We start from the raw sequence: 16100 nt of genomic DNA, 5'->3' as shown, positions 1-16100 counted from the left end.
AGTTGCAGTAATGTAGCTTTCATTTTGTCTCCTGATTTCTTAATTAGTTCAGAAGGTATATCATCAACACCTGCCGCTTTCTTATCTGGTAGTTCTTTTAGTGCTTTTTCAAATTCATCTTTCAGAATTGTGTCCCCTAGTTCTTCTTTCTCTACTTCTTCGCTTAATTCTATCATATTATCTGTTAGAGGGTCTCCTTGATATAGCTCTTCAATGTATTCTTGCCATCTCTTCAGCGTGTCATATCCAAATAGTACCTTGCCCTCTTTGTTCTTTATAGTTCCTGAAGATTTTACTTTCCGTTTAGCAAAGTTTTGTTTTATTGTTCTGTAGGCCAAGTCAGTTTTTCCTTTAACCATGTTTTCCTCCACCTCTTTACAAATGCTGTTGAGGTAATTTTCTTTTGCTTTCCTAGATTCTCTGTTTATTTGGTTTCTAAGCTTTCTATATTTGTTTTCGCTTTGCTCGTCAGAGGCATTTTTGTATAGTCTTCTTTCTTCCATTAGACAAATTATTTCAGGTGTTATCCACTCTTTCCTGTTTACAGGTTTGGCTTTCCCAATAAATTCTTCTGCTGCTTTATGTATGCCTTCTTTGATTTGTTTCCACTCCTCGTTAGTACTCCCGGGAATAATGTTTGATGCCATCTCATCAGTTTTCCGTGCATAAGGGATCACTAGTTCTTCAGACTTTAGGTTATCTCTGTTCCATACTTTGTTCGTTTTCCTCTCTAATCGCTTGAGTTTGAGTAAGCATTTCATCATTACAAGGTTGTGATCACTATTAATATCCGCAGACGGGTAGCTTCTGCAATCCTTGATTTGGTTTTTAAAACGCGATTTTACTAATATATAGTCGATTTGGTGTCTTCTAGTATCTCCTGGGGCTTTCCACGTGTACCTTCTTCTTTTATGGTGGTTGAAAAGGGAGTTCGCTATGACCAACTTGTTTTTGGCACAAAATTCAATTAGCCGGCTTCCTCTTTCGTTTCTATCTCCTAGACCATATTTCCCTACAATTCCGTCAACTTTCTCTTCTCCAACACTAGCATTCCAATCTCCCATTATAATTAAGTTCTCTTCACCTTTAACATAATTTATAACTTTGTTGATGTCTTCATACACTGTTTCTATTACATCGTCTTCTTCTGCCGATGTCGGCATATAGACTTGTACTATTACCGTGTTCTTTGGTTTGGTTCCAATTTTGACTAGTATTATCCTAGAGTTAAATTGCACATATCCTGTGACTAGATTCCCGAGTTTTCCTTTTAGAATTATTCCAACTCCACCGATTCCAGTTGTTCCTTGGTTAGTACCTGTATGAATGATACGATAATTTCCTGATCTGAAGTCTCCTGGTTCAGGCCATCGCATCTCAGATATTCCTATTATGTCTGTTCCCATTCTGTCCATCTCTAGTTTGAGGTTCTCTAATTTCCCGCATTGGAGGAGTGTTCTTACATTCCATGTTGCTATTTTTAGTGTATTCTTCAACTTTGCCTGACCTTCCATTGTCCCCACCCGGAGATCCGATTGGGGGACTATTACTCCGGATTTATGTTTAACAGAAGATTTTGGCATGGTGCGCTACTGATTCTTGGGATATCTTGAGTGATCTTTAATGGAGTGGTTTCCCGTTGCCTTCTCCATCCTATGCCGTTGACTGTGAAGTTCTTCCGCCTTTAGGAGCAATTTCTCACTCCAAGGACAAGAGAGTGCCCTGCCTCTATCCGCTCATCCGCTCTCTTTGAGACCGTTGGCACTTGATAGGGGGCGTTTCCTTATCCCGGGAAACACTCGGTCGTCAGAGCCTCGTTAGCAATAACAGGGTGTACCGTGCAGCAATCCTTAGCTGCAACTCGGGTAGGTGAGGTTGACATTTGTACAGGAGAGGCTTCAAGTAGTCACACTCGATAAATATTTTCAGTCACATTTAAGATCGTACTCAGATATAAAAGTTAAATGAATTAAAACCTTAATAAATAACTATTTATGTAGATAACATACATTGACATTATTTAAACTGCAAAAATACTTAGAATTTAGAACTCTTAAAATTATCCTGATTAACCATGAGTTCTCAGAACAACAACAACAACATAGCCATAGGTTGTAACACAAAAGGAACAGCACTACACCACATTTCTGTGGCATCAAGGATTTAACTAAACCCACATTGCATCTATACAGACACGCATGCATTGTACAGACCCATGCATAATGGATGATAGGCAAGGGAGGAAGGAGAGGGGAAGGGCCAAAGAAGAGAACTAGTGCTGTGCAACTTTGGAATGTAATACAGATATTGTCTAAAAGATACAACACAAGTAATTTAGAACCAAAGAGCAAAGAGCAATTTAGATAATGCAGCTAACATTGATACGTAAAACATGTTGCTAAATTCATAATTGAATTAAAACATTTAGCGCATGCAATTTTCACCCGAGGGATTCGCTTAGGCACCATGTGTTAAAGTTTAAGATGTATGTCTATTGGTCCAACCAGATGTTTAGTGTCATTTAGATGCTTTTCAAATAACATCTTAGGATTTCGCAGTGATAAGTGTTCTTTAAATTGGGTCTCTAAAGTTCTACCAGTTTGACACATATATACCACTCTTGAAAATCACTGTATTTAATCTTATACTCACCGGACACACAAAATTTACAACTTGCTGTCTTTGTATCATGTTTTAGTTGAAATCTGATAGTTTTGCTTCTATCGAAACATCATCTTAACCCAATTTTCTGAAGTTGTTGCCCTTTTGTATCGGGTGCTCTTCACTGTATTCAGTTAGCATGTAAATATGGATGTTTTTGAACTTTTGGAGGAACTTGAAATAAATAGACATTGTGTGAAAGAACCACATAAACTACTCAATCGTCAGTGTGGCTTAGAGAATTCATTTTATTTAAAGAATTTTGACGATGTACTGAGCTCTCCAGCTTTGCTACAGCTCCATTTAACAGAAGACAACTTCAGCAGCTCGCCACATTTATTGGCAGTGTGCCTGAGTCATGGTTTCAGGCAGAGTGAACTCAATGTACACATGCAGTAAACGCACCTCAGACACACACTGCCAAAAACTACATGTGCTAAATACTTTTTTACATTAATAATTTAATTATTAATTTTGACATTTGTCGTGTATCAGTGTTAGCTGAATTACCTAAATTACTCCTTGTATCTTGTAGACAATACCAGTATTACATTAGAATACTGAACAGTATCAGTGCTTTTCTTTGGCCCTTCCACTTCCTTCCCTCCCTTACCTATCATTCACAATGCACTGATTCGTATGACGCAAAGTGGGTATAGTAAAATTCTTGATGCCACAGAGTGTTGTCAAAAATTTGGTGTGGTGCTGTTCCTTTTATGTTAGAGTTATGACCATGCCCTTAATAATTTTGACTTCTCACTACTTGAGATTAATTAGATAGAATTTTAAAAATCTTAAATTTTAAGTACTGTCATTCTATATCATCTGCTTATTCAGGTAAATTTTTAAGAGTCTTTAAAGTTTAAATAATTTCAATGTATGTTATCTGCAGATATAATTATTATTTGATGTTTTATTTCATTTTATTTGTAGATCTCAAGATGGTCATTAAATGTGATTGAAACTAGTTATCCATTGTGACTTGTTGCAGCTGAGACAGTTGTACATATTTTTAAAAAATTGAACAATTTGCAGAATTGTTGGTGACAATGTGTCATCCATTACTTTTAAGAATAATTTCGCAGTGGAACAATTCATCAGCTAGTTTTGTAAATTGATTCAGAGAGAAGTCTACATTTGCAACACAGATATTTCAAAATAGTGCTGATTTATCATAATAGTAGTGATCTAACTCACAATGAAGTAAGCATACCTGGAGCAGAAGTTAATTGATTGAATGTGTATATTAAATTAGTGAATATGTTTGTAGCATTTTTCAATAAGTTTAGTAAATGCAAGCGATACATGTAACAGAGACTTTAGTCATCAATAAAATATTCTCCTTCACTATTTACAACTCGTCAACTAGTGTTCGGAACACGTTATAATCTGTAAAGGAAGTTTGTTGAAGGTTGTTTGATTCAGAGTGGAAAAGGTGAAAATCTGAGGGCACAAGATCACGTGAATAAGGTGGGTACAGAATGACTTCCCAGCCCAAGTCCTGTGTAGTCTTTTCTGTCAGTCTAACAAAATATCGGCTGGCCTTATCGTGGATTAGCGTCACTTTGTGCAGTCTTCCTGCTCACCGTTCTTGGACTATATCTTCAAGATGTCTCAGTCGTTGGTAGTAAATGTCAGCAATGACGGTTACACCACGGAGAAGAATTTGTAGTACACTACACTGTTGCTGTTCCTTCAGATGCAAAACATTATCTTTTGTGGATGCGCGCACTTCTTTGTATAGGGAGCTGCTGCTTTGTTCGGGCTCAACCATTACTTTCTTTTCCTTATGCTAGCATAAAGGCACCATTTCTCATCAGCAGTAACAAGACAGCATAAGGAATGGTGGCCGCGCCGATAGCCGAGTGGTCGGCACGACAAAATGCCGCGCAAAGGGGCCCGGGTTCAATTCGCGGCTGGGTTGGAGATTTTCTCCGCTAAGGGACTGAGTGTTGTGTCGTCTTCATCATTGCCTCATCCCCATCGACATGCAAGTTGCCCAAGTGGCGTCAACTCAAAAGACTTGCACCAGGTGACCGGTCTGCTGCACGACATTTCATTTCGTAAGGAATGGTCGGTGCTATCCACAAGCCAATTGATGATGAGGAAGGAGAGATGCACATATGGCCACGTAATGATTTTAGTGATTTTGGTTTACGGCATGCGATACCCGTACATTTGATTTTGAACGTTCCCCATTGCTTGTAAATGGCACACAATGGTGGAAAGATCACAGTTTATCACATTTGCTATTTATCGAGTATACTGTTGTGGATTGATGCATTTAAACAATCTTCATAAAATCTTGAAACTCTTCCTGAACGTGGAGAGTCGCTAATGACTCCTTAAAATGAGAGTACCATTTTCTTGCTGTGCTCCGTCCAAAGGCATTATCCCCATACATGGTGCATTAAGTTTCTGGCTGCCACCACTGCTGTCACTCCTCTATTTAACTCAAACAGGAGAATATGTGGGAAATGTTCCAAGTTCTCCACTTGGTACTCCATTTTTTAGGCTCCAGAGCTCCACTCACAATCCCCATATGACAAAATCATAATATGTAAACTCAAATAGCAACAGTGAATTACAAATAAAAAAAGAGAATCGATAAATAAACCCGCATCAAACATAATACCAACATACAGAACAAAAATACAGTTAATGTATGTGTGTACGTAATATGTTGCGTCTGCCATAATTTGTGAATATTATTTGACACTGACCCTAGAAACCAGCTACTGCTGGTTAGATCTGACACAAGCAAACTCATATAGCAGGTTTTTTCAATCTGTTGCAGCCGGTGCAGATCTGAGTGACGGGGAGGAGACCCTGCAGAGAACTGGCCCCATGTACAGCAGCACCTCCTCACTCTCGAGCACGGCCACTCCAGGCTCTCCGCAGCAGCACGCTACCGAGGACGCGAGTACCTCGACGCGGCAGCAGAGCCCGCGGCCCACCGCTGCGGTGGCGACTCCTCCGCACCAGCATGCACTGCCACCCCCACCGCCCACGCACCATCTGCAGCTGCCTGTGTCTGCACATGTGAGTACCAGTTTACAGGTGCTGAAATTGTGCTCGAGGTGTAAAAGCTCACTGTCTTAAATGCGACAGAGTTACTCCTGTGCTGTATAATAATAATATTTATTTATTCTTTGTTCGTTTTCTATGGTAACTTGCGAAGTCAGCAATGCATCGCAGTTGCTAAATATGTATGGGACTTACATATACATCCTAAACTACCTCTCCCCTCCCCCACCTCTCTCTCTCTCTCTCTCTCTCTCTCTCTCTCTCTCTCTCTCTCTCTCTCTCTCTCACACACACACACACACACACACACACACACACACACACACATATTTCCTTTCCCCTATTGCCCTCGTGTCCCTTACTCTCTCCGACCTTGTTTTTTTATTGTAATTGCAAATGACATCTCGATTAAGAATTGAAGTTGCTTAAAATGAGTGCGTAAATCGTTTGGGATCATTGGTGTGTGGAGTTTGTGAGAGATCCCTTCAGCTGCTGAATCTGTGAGGATAGTAGCCTTGATGATAGTATTTAGAATAGTTTTAATCTGCAAAGTGGTAGGATTTCAAAGTTCTGAATGATTAAGATTCTGTTGTAGTACTCTAATGATAAGCTGGTAAGCATAAATACAACTTTCCTATTTTCTGTGAAACCAAAGACAAGGAAGAATACAAAACAGAAAATTATTGTGTATATTATTTTTGTCTGAAATTGTATGTAGAGAGAAAAAATATATATGTGCTAAACAATTTGTGTTAATGGTTGACTTGACCTGTTATTGTAGTTGCAACTGACTGTGAGAAAGAAAATGAAACAACACATTTTCACAGCACAGTATTTTCTTTCTTGCAGTTGGATTTAATAGAGAATCTATAAACTGTCATTGAGAAAGATATATATATCCTAGGGCCGTCTGAATGTTTATTAGTGTTTTGTGCAAATATTTTGCGGTTTTTGGTTTCAGCATTTCCCCTTCGATATATTACATATGAATTATTGTATTATATAACTAAAATATGTATAGTTATAACTGTCTGAATGCTCATTAGAGTGTCATGTAAAAATTTGAAGTAAATGAACACAGAACTGTTCAAAAGTTGTGGTAACAACATTAAACAGTGACTTGTCTTTCTCTAGGGGTGTAGATAGACAAGTCACTTCTAAAGAGATATAAAATAGACAGAATTTAGATATAATCATTGGTATAGAAATTTGTTTTATTTATGAACAAAAAATTTAAATAATAAACAATGGAAACTCCAGAATGCAATATCAACAGTATTTGGAAAAGGATAAATTGCTACTCACCATTACGAGTAAAGAAAAAAACACGCATATTCGGACAAGCAGGCAAACCCGATACACACATGACCACTAACCACTGGCAGCTCTGACATTATAGCTTTCAGCCAAACCCTTCTTCAGCAGAGGGAACACAAACACATTCACACAAGCAAGCACACCTCATACACACGTGGCCACTACCACTGGCAACTGTGACAGGAATTGCGGTGGTAGTGGTCATGTGTATATGAGGTACTTGCTTGTGTGACTATGTATGGGTGGTGGACCCCCACCCCCACTCCTACCTGAAGAAGGCTTTGGTACAAAGCTATAAAGCAGGGCCGGCCAGAAATTCTGCACGCGTGCGGTGCTCCTGCACATGTGCAACTTCCGGGTCACAGCGTGCACGCCGAAGCCGTCAGCGTTCATGTAGTACATGTTTCTACGCACAGATGTCACTTTATCCACTTGCTGAGATACTCTGTACCGGCGCATTCTAGTGCTCTTTCCACAGCTTGCATGCCAACCATGGGAAGGTATTTCGCGTATTAAACATTTAAAATACTGTCACAGTCTACTCATTGAGACGTCTACTTTTATGTTAACAGTTTAACCCAGTAAGACAAGTAATACAGTTAACAACCGTGGGTTTTTATTAAGGCAGCTTGACTGACGGCACGTAAATACGCTTAGTGTTTTTGATCTAGTATTTAAGAAAGAGAGCACTTAGCGACTTCCAACGAACCTTAGTCATGATTTCAAATAACATTAAACTAATGCAAGGTTTCCTATAACTAATTCTCGGTGCCCTGAGTTATACCCACATAATTTCTGTCTCACTGACCTCTGAACAGAATGACAACCGCAGATCTCTCAATGATGACTTGTACCATTATTGCTATATCTTTCATCAGTTCCATCTGAAATCTGCACAATAACCGACAATTAGATGAATGTTATGTTTTATCGACTTCAGCTGAGCGTAGCCCTTCACACATTTTTTTTTAAAAAAAAGAACCTAAATGTAAGTATACAACAATCGGTTTAATGACCAATTTTCCTTATAATAATGAAACATGGAGCAGAATGAGGCAATAGTGCACAGTTAGTAAACAATAATTTTTAATTATGAAAGGAATAAATCCAAACACGTTTATCACTGGTCATGAGAAATGATATAGCTAATATCGGGCACAAAAGCATGGCTCATTGACAAACGCAAGCAGTTGCGGGGAGATTTTCATCACTGATGCTTGATCAAAACGACTGAGAACATAGATCTTCCGTTCTTTGCTTTTTCACAGTACCTGCCATTTCTCAGTACTTCTCTGTTAAAGTTACGGTCACCAGGGAAGAGGAGCCGCCGCCGTTCATTTAGGACACATGTCTAATAACAGATGTCGCTGTCGCTCGCTGTCGCACACGTGCGCACATGTGCATCACTTCCGCATGTCTGCACACTGTGCAGCGTTTGGCCGGCCGTGCTATAAAGTGTAACAGTCTTTTGGTTGTGCCTGTCTGCAACTCTAGTGGGTCATCCATGAGTAGCAGCCTGTCCTTTTCCTAAGTTTAAATCTCACATATATCCGTGAGAATAATGTATGTATTCCTCGGTGTTGTAGAAATGTTTTTAAAAATATATATCTAATGGTTTTAATAACCATTATATTTGCAGGCAATGCATTGTGTATTACTTTACATTTACATAGCGTACTTTTCTGATGCAAGGCATTGCCATTTAGTTCTTTACAAAAATTATTCCTACTGCTAGTGAAACTTTCTTTCCAGTACGTCAACATGTTTTGCTCCATCTCAAATAATCATCGGAAATAATAAGATGTATCATTCACATTGCTGTGTTTAGATATGCTCTTTGAATTAAAGCATCATAATTCTTGGCAGTCTCCTCGTTTTCCGAATTGTGCATTTCTCCATTTCACACCCTATTTTCTTTTTAAACTATTTTGTAACAACACATTGTGCTTTAAGTCTGGGAAGCACTCAGGTGGTAACAGTTAGAGATGTCACACAAGTGTGGATAGTGCAGTATATAAAATTCTGTAGCTGCTGATTCACTAGGTATCCTCATTTGGGAACAGTTTTAATTGCACATAGGAGGATACTTGGTTTGGCTGCCTCTTTGATTCTGTACTGCTTGTAGTTGACAACAGCTCTCTTTATGTAGCTTTTGCTGCAGCATCTAAAAGCATTCCTCAGCTTTGAGATATAGTCTTCAATGCCAGTGAAATAGGATTAAATGAAATGACTACTTATTACCCTTTCAAGAGATAGAATTTCGTGGGATCGATGAAATATCTTCTTTCACATGTTTGGTTTGGAAATCACTAATGTATTTGTAATTTATCAGGAGACAAGGAGAGTGGATGGTATAAATAGGTTATTCCTTACATCAGAAGAAGAACTGTCTTTAGAAAACTATAAAATTACAAGAGTACGGAATGGTCAGATCTTACTTACCTTCCAATAGCATTCCAATACTGTCAGTAGACAAATAGAAAGATAGAGAGAACTGTTTGTAGCGTTTGGAAATGTTAGAAAAGAGGGATAGATTTCGGAAGGTTGGGAAGGACGAGTGGATCGTTCAGACCCCAGGCTGAGGGAAACCACCACCCTCCCCTGTTGTGTGGATGAGGGAAGATGAAGACGTCAGCTCTCACCCCTCAGAGGGAAAAATAAAAAACATCCAACACGTGACTGCTGAGTATGTGCAACAAAAATACGTCTTGGTGGTTTTGTAGGTATTATGTTGCTCTCCATATGCCTGAGTATCTCAAACCATAAAGCAATAAGACGAATTATGAGCAAGAATAAATTAGTTATTTATAATATGTTACAAAATAAATAATATGAATGATTGACAAAGTTGGAACTTACGACAGATCAGCCAGTTGCAGCATCCACTGTTAAAAAGCTGTAATTTTCAAAATATTTGCTCAAATCGGCCTTCCAAACCGCAATCCAGATTATTTAAGTCAATTTCAAACGTGGCTGATTTAATTTTTTTATTATATGTGTAGAAAAAGATTCGAATGAAGCACGTTTATGATGAGATTTTTCTGATATACTGTAAGACACGTGACTCTGCAGCAACACGAACGTTTGGGCTGTACAGATGGTGAGTGCAGCACCGGGCCTCGCGGCGGCCCTGGTGAGCCCTGCCATCCAGCTGCTGGCGTCATCAGGCCTGCGTGTGCTGCCAGCCGAGCCGCAGCCGCTGTCGCTCACCGTGCACCACCCGCAATCTTCGTCACACCATCATACAGGCACGTTATACATGTTATACTTCGGGCAGAGCTCGATAAAGTCACATTTGCAGGAATTAATTTCCAAGTATTTGAAGGCCGTGAATCTAGGTGTCCTTCAGAGCACTTATTACAGATAACATACTGTTTTCAAATGAAAGTTGTTGTCATCAGACATTTGATATATTTACTAGCATACGAGGTCTTTTCGGAAAATTTTGGACCATTGTCCACTGAATTTTTCTGTGCTTGCCTTTTACTTATTGTGCATTGTCTTCTTCGAAATAGTCTCTTCCACAATTGATACACTGCTCCCAGTGCCGTTTCCACTTTCAGACGCAGTCTCAGTATGCCTCTTGCTGCATCGCGCAAAGCACTGTCTGTGAATTTTCTTTCATCTCGTCTATCGTTGCAGATCATTGTCCTTCCAGTGGGGCTTTGAACTTTGGAAATAAAAAAAAGTCTGCAGGGGTCAGGTCTGGAGAGTATTGAGGATGAGGCAGCACAATGATTTCGTTTTTTGTGCAACAGTCATGCACCTAAAGGAATGAACGCGCTGGTGCAATATTGAGACGCGAGAGCTGTGAGGTGTCTCACTACATTTCAGGTCGATCCCTTCACACATCCCGATAGTACCATCAGTTAACAGTTTCTCCTTTTGGCACGAATTCGTGATGAACTAATTCTTCAAAGTCAAAGAAAACCGATAGCATGGCTTTGATATTTGACCTGAGCTAATGCACTTTTCTTGGTCTTGGAGAACGTTTTCTGCTCCATTGTGAAGACTGAACCTTGATCTCAATATCATAACCTTAGACGCACGTCTCATCACCAGTTATGATTCTCTTAAGGAGCACCTCGTTCTCATTTGCGTGATCCAAAAGCCCTTCACAGATTGCGAGGCAAGGGTCTTTCTGGTGCCGACCTGTGAGCCGTGGGATGAATTTTGCGGCAATACGATGCATTCCAAGATGCTGTGTCAGGATTTCGTGATGTGTTCTAACTGAAATGTTACATTCTTCTGAAATATCTCTGTCTATCAGTCTCCAATTGGCCTGCACTATTTCATTGACTTTCCTGACGTGGGCATTATTGGTAGATTTCAAAGGGCCTTTCGAAAGAGGGTCATCTTTAACTTCTGTCTGGACATTTTTAAACTGTGCAAACCATTTGTAACACTGAGTATGGGTTACGCACTCATCACCGTAGACTTTCTGCATAATTTTGTGAGTCTCTGTAAAGGTTTCCTTGAATTTCACGCAAAATTTAATGCAGATGCAACACAACGTTCTACTCAATACACCACTGAACAATAACTGACATATGAAACGTTTGGCAATTACACATTAAACAAAGGTGCATGCAAGAATGCCAACTGCATCTCACTCCAACACACCATTGGCGCAAAATTACAAATGTCCTATAATTTTTTGAACAGACCTCATAAAAAATCCTCCTGTGGACTTGTCCATGCATCAAATATGTGCTACTTGGTACTCGTGCATAATTTCTGAGGTTGTCAACCCACTTTCTGTTAAGTATTTACCTCTGTCCTTCCTCATCTCTTGGAATCCCGCAAAGAAGTTTTCTGGCCTGTCCATCACCCCTTCACCCGGCTATATGTCTTGTCTATCGCTATTTTGTTTTCATTACAGTCATAATTACTTTTATCACTCCAGCACCAAACCTTCACCCTTCTCAATACTTTCCATTGTATATCTCAAAAATCAAACAATGGAAACTCCATGCAGGAATATCAGCAATGTAGGAAAAGACAGATTGCTACTTACCATAAAGAAAATGCATTATTTATTTATTTTTATTTATTTATGCATTTATTTTACCTGGCAAGATTAGGGCCTTCAGGCTCTCTCTTACACCTAACCAGGCATACTCAGATTCAACAAATTTCAGTGTCTACAGAAAATTAGGACATATAACATGTTATACAGTATTAATGTTAAAGAAAAAAATAGAGATTATAAAAGTAGTACAATGATAATTATAACAATCAAAAAATAATTATAACAATCAAGAATAATAATAATAATAATAATAATAATAATAATAATAATGACTATGTATATGAAAGTAAACATATTTTTCTTATATGAGTGTCAGTCCTATTGCTAGTTGGGAATTTTCTCGTTATATTCTTGCAGCTTGTGAGTTATTCTCATCAAGCAGAGACATAAGATGATGGAATGGGGTGAAAGAGATATAGAAGAGGTAGATAGGTTAGAGGAAGAGAAATAGAATGGTAAAATTCGAAGCTATGATGGAGAGGAGAAAGAAAAAAGATGAGGGGGAGGGGGGGGGGGCACAACAATGGTGGCTATACCGTCCCTAATATGTAAGTCTTAAGTTCCCTCTTGAATGTTGAGTGGTTTTGGATAAGACGCAGATCACAGGGGAGCGCGTTCCATAGTCGTATGGCTGAGATGGAGAATGACACGGAGAAAGATTTTGTGTTATGTAAAGGTACAGCCAAGATGCTAGACGTATCCGATCTGGTATTGCGGTTGTGGAATGATGATAGGTGTTTAATGTGAGAAGATAAGTATTGGGGGCACCAGTGGCTAAGAAATCGATGAAGTAAGCACATCGTGTGGAGATCGCGTGCCTTATGTGGGCGTATCCAACCTAGCTGGGAGTATTAAGTTGCAGACAAGCACTATTAAAAGACACTTACATAAAACTCGGCCACAGCTTTCCTCAGTAAAACAAACACACACACACACACACACACACACACACACACACACACACACACACACTGTTAATACACACAGGCAAGCATACCTCATGGACGCATTACCACCAACTGCAGCATCTGAGGAGGCTGGAATGCAACTATCATATTGGATGCAAGCAGCAGGTGAAGGGGGCGGGGATGGGGAAAGGATAGTAGTGTGTGTGTGGGTGGGGAGAGAGATGAACGCTGTCTGGTAGAGCGTGCAGAGACTAGAATGCCAACAGGGCCAGTGTCAGAAAGTTGTGGGGAAGGGAGGTGGAGAAAAAAGGAGCAAAAAAGGGGAGGAGTGGGGAAAGATGGCTGAATGCATTACATTGGCAGAGGGTGGCAAATAAAACAAGGTGGGAGCTGAGAATTGGGAGGAGATGACAAGATGGACGGGGTGGAAACTAGGTGGAGGGTGTGGGGACAGTAGTTACAGTAGGTCGAGGCTGGGATGATTATGAGAGTGGAGAATGTGTGTGCAGTTCAGAGCAGCTGGTGATGGAGGGAAGGATCCAGATGGTTTAGGTAGCGAAGCACCCACTGAAATCAAGTGTGTTATGTTCAGCTGCTTGTTGTGCCTCAAGGTGGTCTGCTTTGCTCTTGGACACAGTTTGGTGATCTCTGTTCATCCTGATGGACAGCTTGTTGGTAGGCATAGCAATATAAAGAGCTGTGCAGTGATTGCAGCAGAGCTGGTAAATGGCATGGCTGTTTTCACAGATAACCTGGCCTAGGATCAACCAGTGACAGGACTGGAATAGGAAATGCTGGGTAGGTGGATTGTGTAGGTTTTGCACCTGGCTCTTCCACAGGGATGTGATCCTTGTGGCAAGGGCAAGGGTTTGGGATTGGGAGTGGCATAGGGATGGATTAGGATGTTGTGGAGGTTGGGTGGGCGATGGAACATCACTTCAGGAGGGGTGGGAAGTATCTCGGTTAGAATTTCCCTCATTTCGTGGCATGATGATAGGTAATCAAAGCCCTGGCGAAAGGTGTGGTTCAGTTATTCCAGTCCTGTGTGGTACTGAGCCACTCCTTTGCAGCCAGTTCTTGGAGAGGGAGAGGATTGGGGGTGTGAGGGGAAATGGCATGAGAGATCTGTTTTTGCCTGTCTCTGAAGGGCTTGGTGCGAAATTCAGCACACTGAGCAAGAGAGTTTTTGTCATTGCAGATACCCCATCCCTGGTTTTCCAGGCTGTACGGGAGGGATGTTTTGGTGTGAAGGGGATGACAGCTGTCAAAATTCAGGTGGTGGTTGTTGGCGGTGGTGGCTGTTAGTGGTTGTTGAGTTTAATATGGACAGAGATGCAGATGGAGCCATCAAAGAGGAGGAGATCAATAGCTAGGAAGGTGGCATGTTGGGTTGAGGAGGACCACGTGAAACAAATGGGAGAGAAGGCAATGAGGTTATGAAGGGACGAAGATAGGGTGTTTTGGCCCTGAGTCCAGATCATGATGATATCATCAGTGAATCTGAACCCCTCTAGGGGTTTAGTGGTTTGAGAGGCTATGTGATCTCCTCTAGATGGCCCATAAACAGGTTGGCATAGGAGGGTGCCATGCATGTGCCAATGACTGTTCTGCAGATTTGTTTATATACCTTCCCTTCAAAGGAGAAGTAGTTTTGGGTTAGAATAAAGTTATTAAGATGTATGAGGAATGAGATAGTGGGTAGGGATGTTTGTGATTAGGGAGGTGGTGTCAACTGTGATGAGTAGGGATCCAGGAGGTAAAGGGGTGGGGATGGTGGAGAGACGGTGCAGGAAGTGGTAGGTTTCTTTGATGTGGGAGGCTAGATTCAGGCAATTGGTTGGAGGTGTTGGTCAATGAGGGCTGAAATCTTTCAGTGATTGAACAGTAACCAGCCACAATGGGGTGTCCAAGATTGTTGGGTTTGTGGATTTTGGGGAGCATGTAGAAGGTTGGTGTGTGTGGGGTGCTATAAGGGTGATGAGAGAAATGGATTCAGAGGAGATGTTGTGGGAAGGGCCTAGGGCTTTAAGCAGGAATTGGAGGTCCTGCTGAACTTTTGGGATGGAATCACTCTGGCAGAGTTTATATATGGAGTAGTCAGATAATTGGCAGAATCCTTCTGCCATGTAGTTACTGTGATCCATAACAACAGTGGTGGAACCTTTGTCTGCAGGTAGGATGATTAGGTCAGAATTTGTTTTGACATTGAAAGGTTGGTGTTCGAGGAAGGGATTTGGGGAGGGATGGTGAGGCTAAGTTGGAGGTGTGGGCATGTGGGGGAGGGGGGGGGGGGGGTCATGGTTGTATGGTGGTATGACCTGGAAGAGGTTGGATGCAGTCTCAGAATTAGGGTGGTTTTTGTTGGAGGGATTAGTGACAAAGAAGTGCTTTGATTGTAGGGATTGGCAGAATGAGAGTTGGTCTTTGTCAAGTCCGCATGCTTAAATTGGATGTGGGGATAAAGGTAATGCCTTTGGATAGAACTGAAATTTCTGTGGAGCTGATGGTTTTGGTGGAAAGGTGAACAACAGTGTACGGGAATGTTTTCGCTGATGGAGAGTTGGTAGGGAGTGCAAAGACAGATCTCTCATGCTATTTCCCCCTCACACCCCCAATCCACCCCTCCACAAGAACCGGCCACAAAGGAGTGTCCCCTTCAATTCTCAATACCACATGGGACTGAAACAACTGAACCACATCTTTCGCCAGGGCTTTGATTACCTAACATCATGCTGTGAAATGAAGGACATCCTACCTGAGATACTTCCCACCCCTCCTAAAGTGACATTCAGTCAAATCTCCACAACATCCTGGTCCATCCCTATACCACTCCCAATTCCAAGCCTGTGCCACAACAATCATATCCCTGTGGAAGAGCCAGGTGCAAAACCTGGTCAATCCACCCATCCAGCACTTTCTGTTCCAGTCCTGTCACAGGATTGTCCTGTCCCATCAGAAGCTGGGCCACCAGTGAAACCAGCCGTGTCATTTACCAGCTCTGCTGCAATCATTGCACAGCTCTTTATATTGGTACGACTACGAACCAGCTGTTCACCAGGATGAACGGCCACACCCGAACTGTGGCCAAGAGCAAAGTAGACCTTGTGGCACAACATGCAGCTGAACATAACACACTTGATTTCAATGGGTGCTTC

At 41.0% G+C, this 16100-nt stretch overlaps 1 protein-coding gene across 1 annotated transcript in view; it reads left to right on the top strand.

The window, feature by feature from the left end:
• Positions 1-16100, top strand: part of LOC126418901 (max-binding protein MNT-like) — a 91057-nt gene that overhangs the window by 63089 nt on the left and 11868 nt on the right. The window contains exons 4-5 of the mRNA XM_050085918.1: positions 5459-5703; positions 10103-10253. Of these exons, the coding sequence (XP_049941875.1) occupies positions 5459-5703; positions 10103-10253 (396 nt within the window). The remainder of the gene's footprint in view (positions 1-5458; positions 5704-10102; positions 10254-16100) is intronic.

This window comes from Schistocerca serialis, chromosome 9, assembly GCF_023864345.2.
Source record: "Schistocerca serialis cubense isolate TAMUIC-IGC-003099 chromosome 9, iqSchSeri2.2, whole genome shotgun sequence".
NCBI lineage: Eukaryota > Metazoa > Arthropoda > Insecta > Orthoptera > Acrididae > Schistocerca > Schistocerca serialis.
This window is presented reverse-complemented; position numbering and strand designations above follow the sequence as displayed.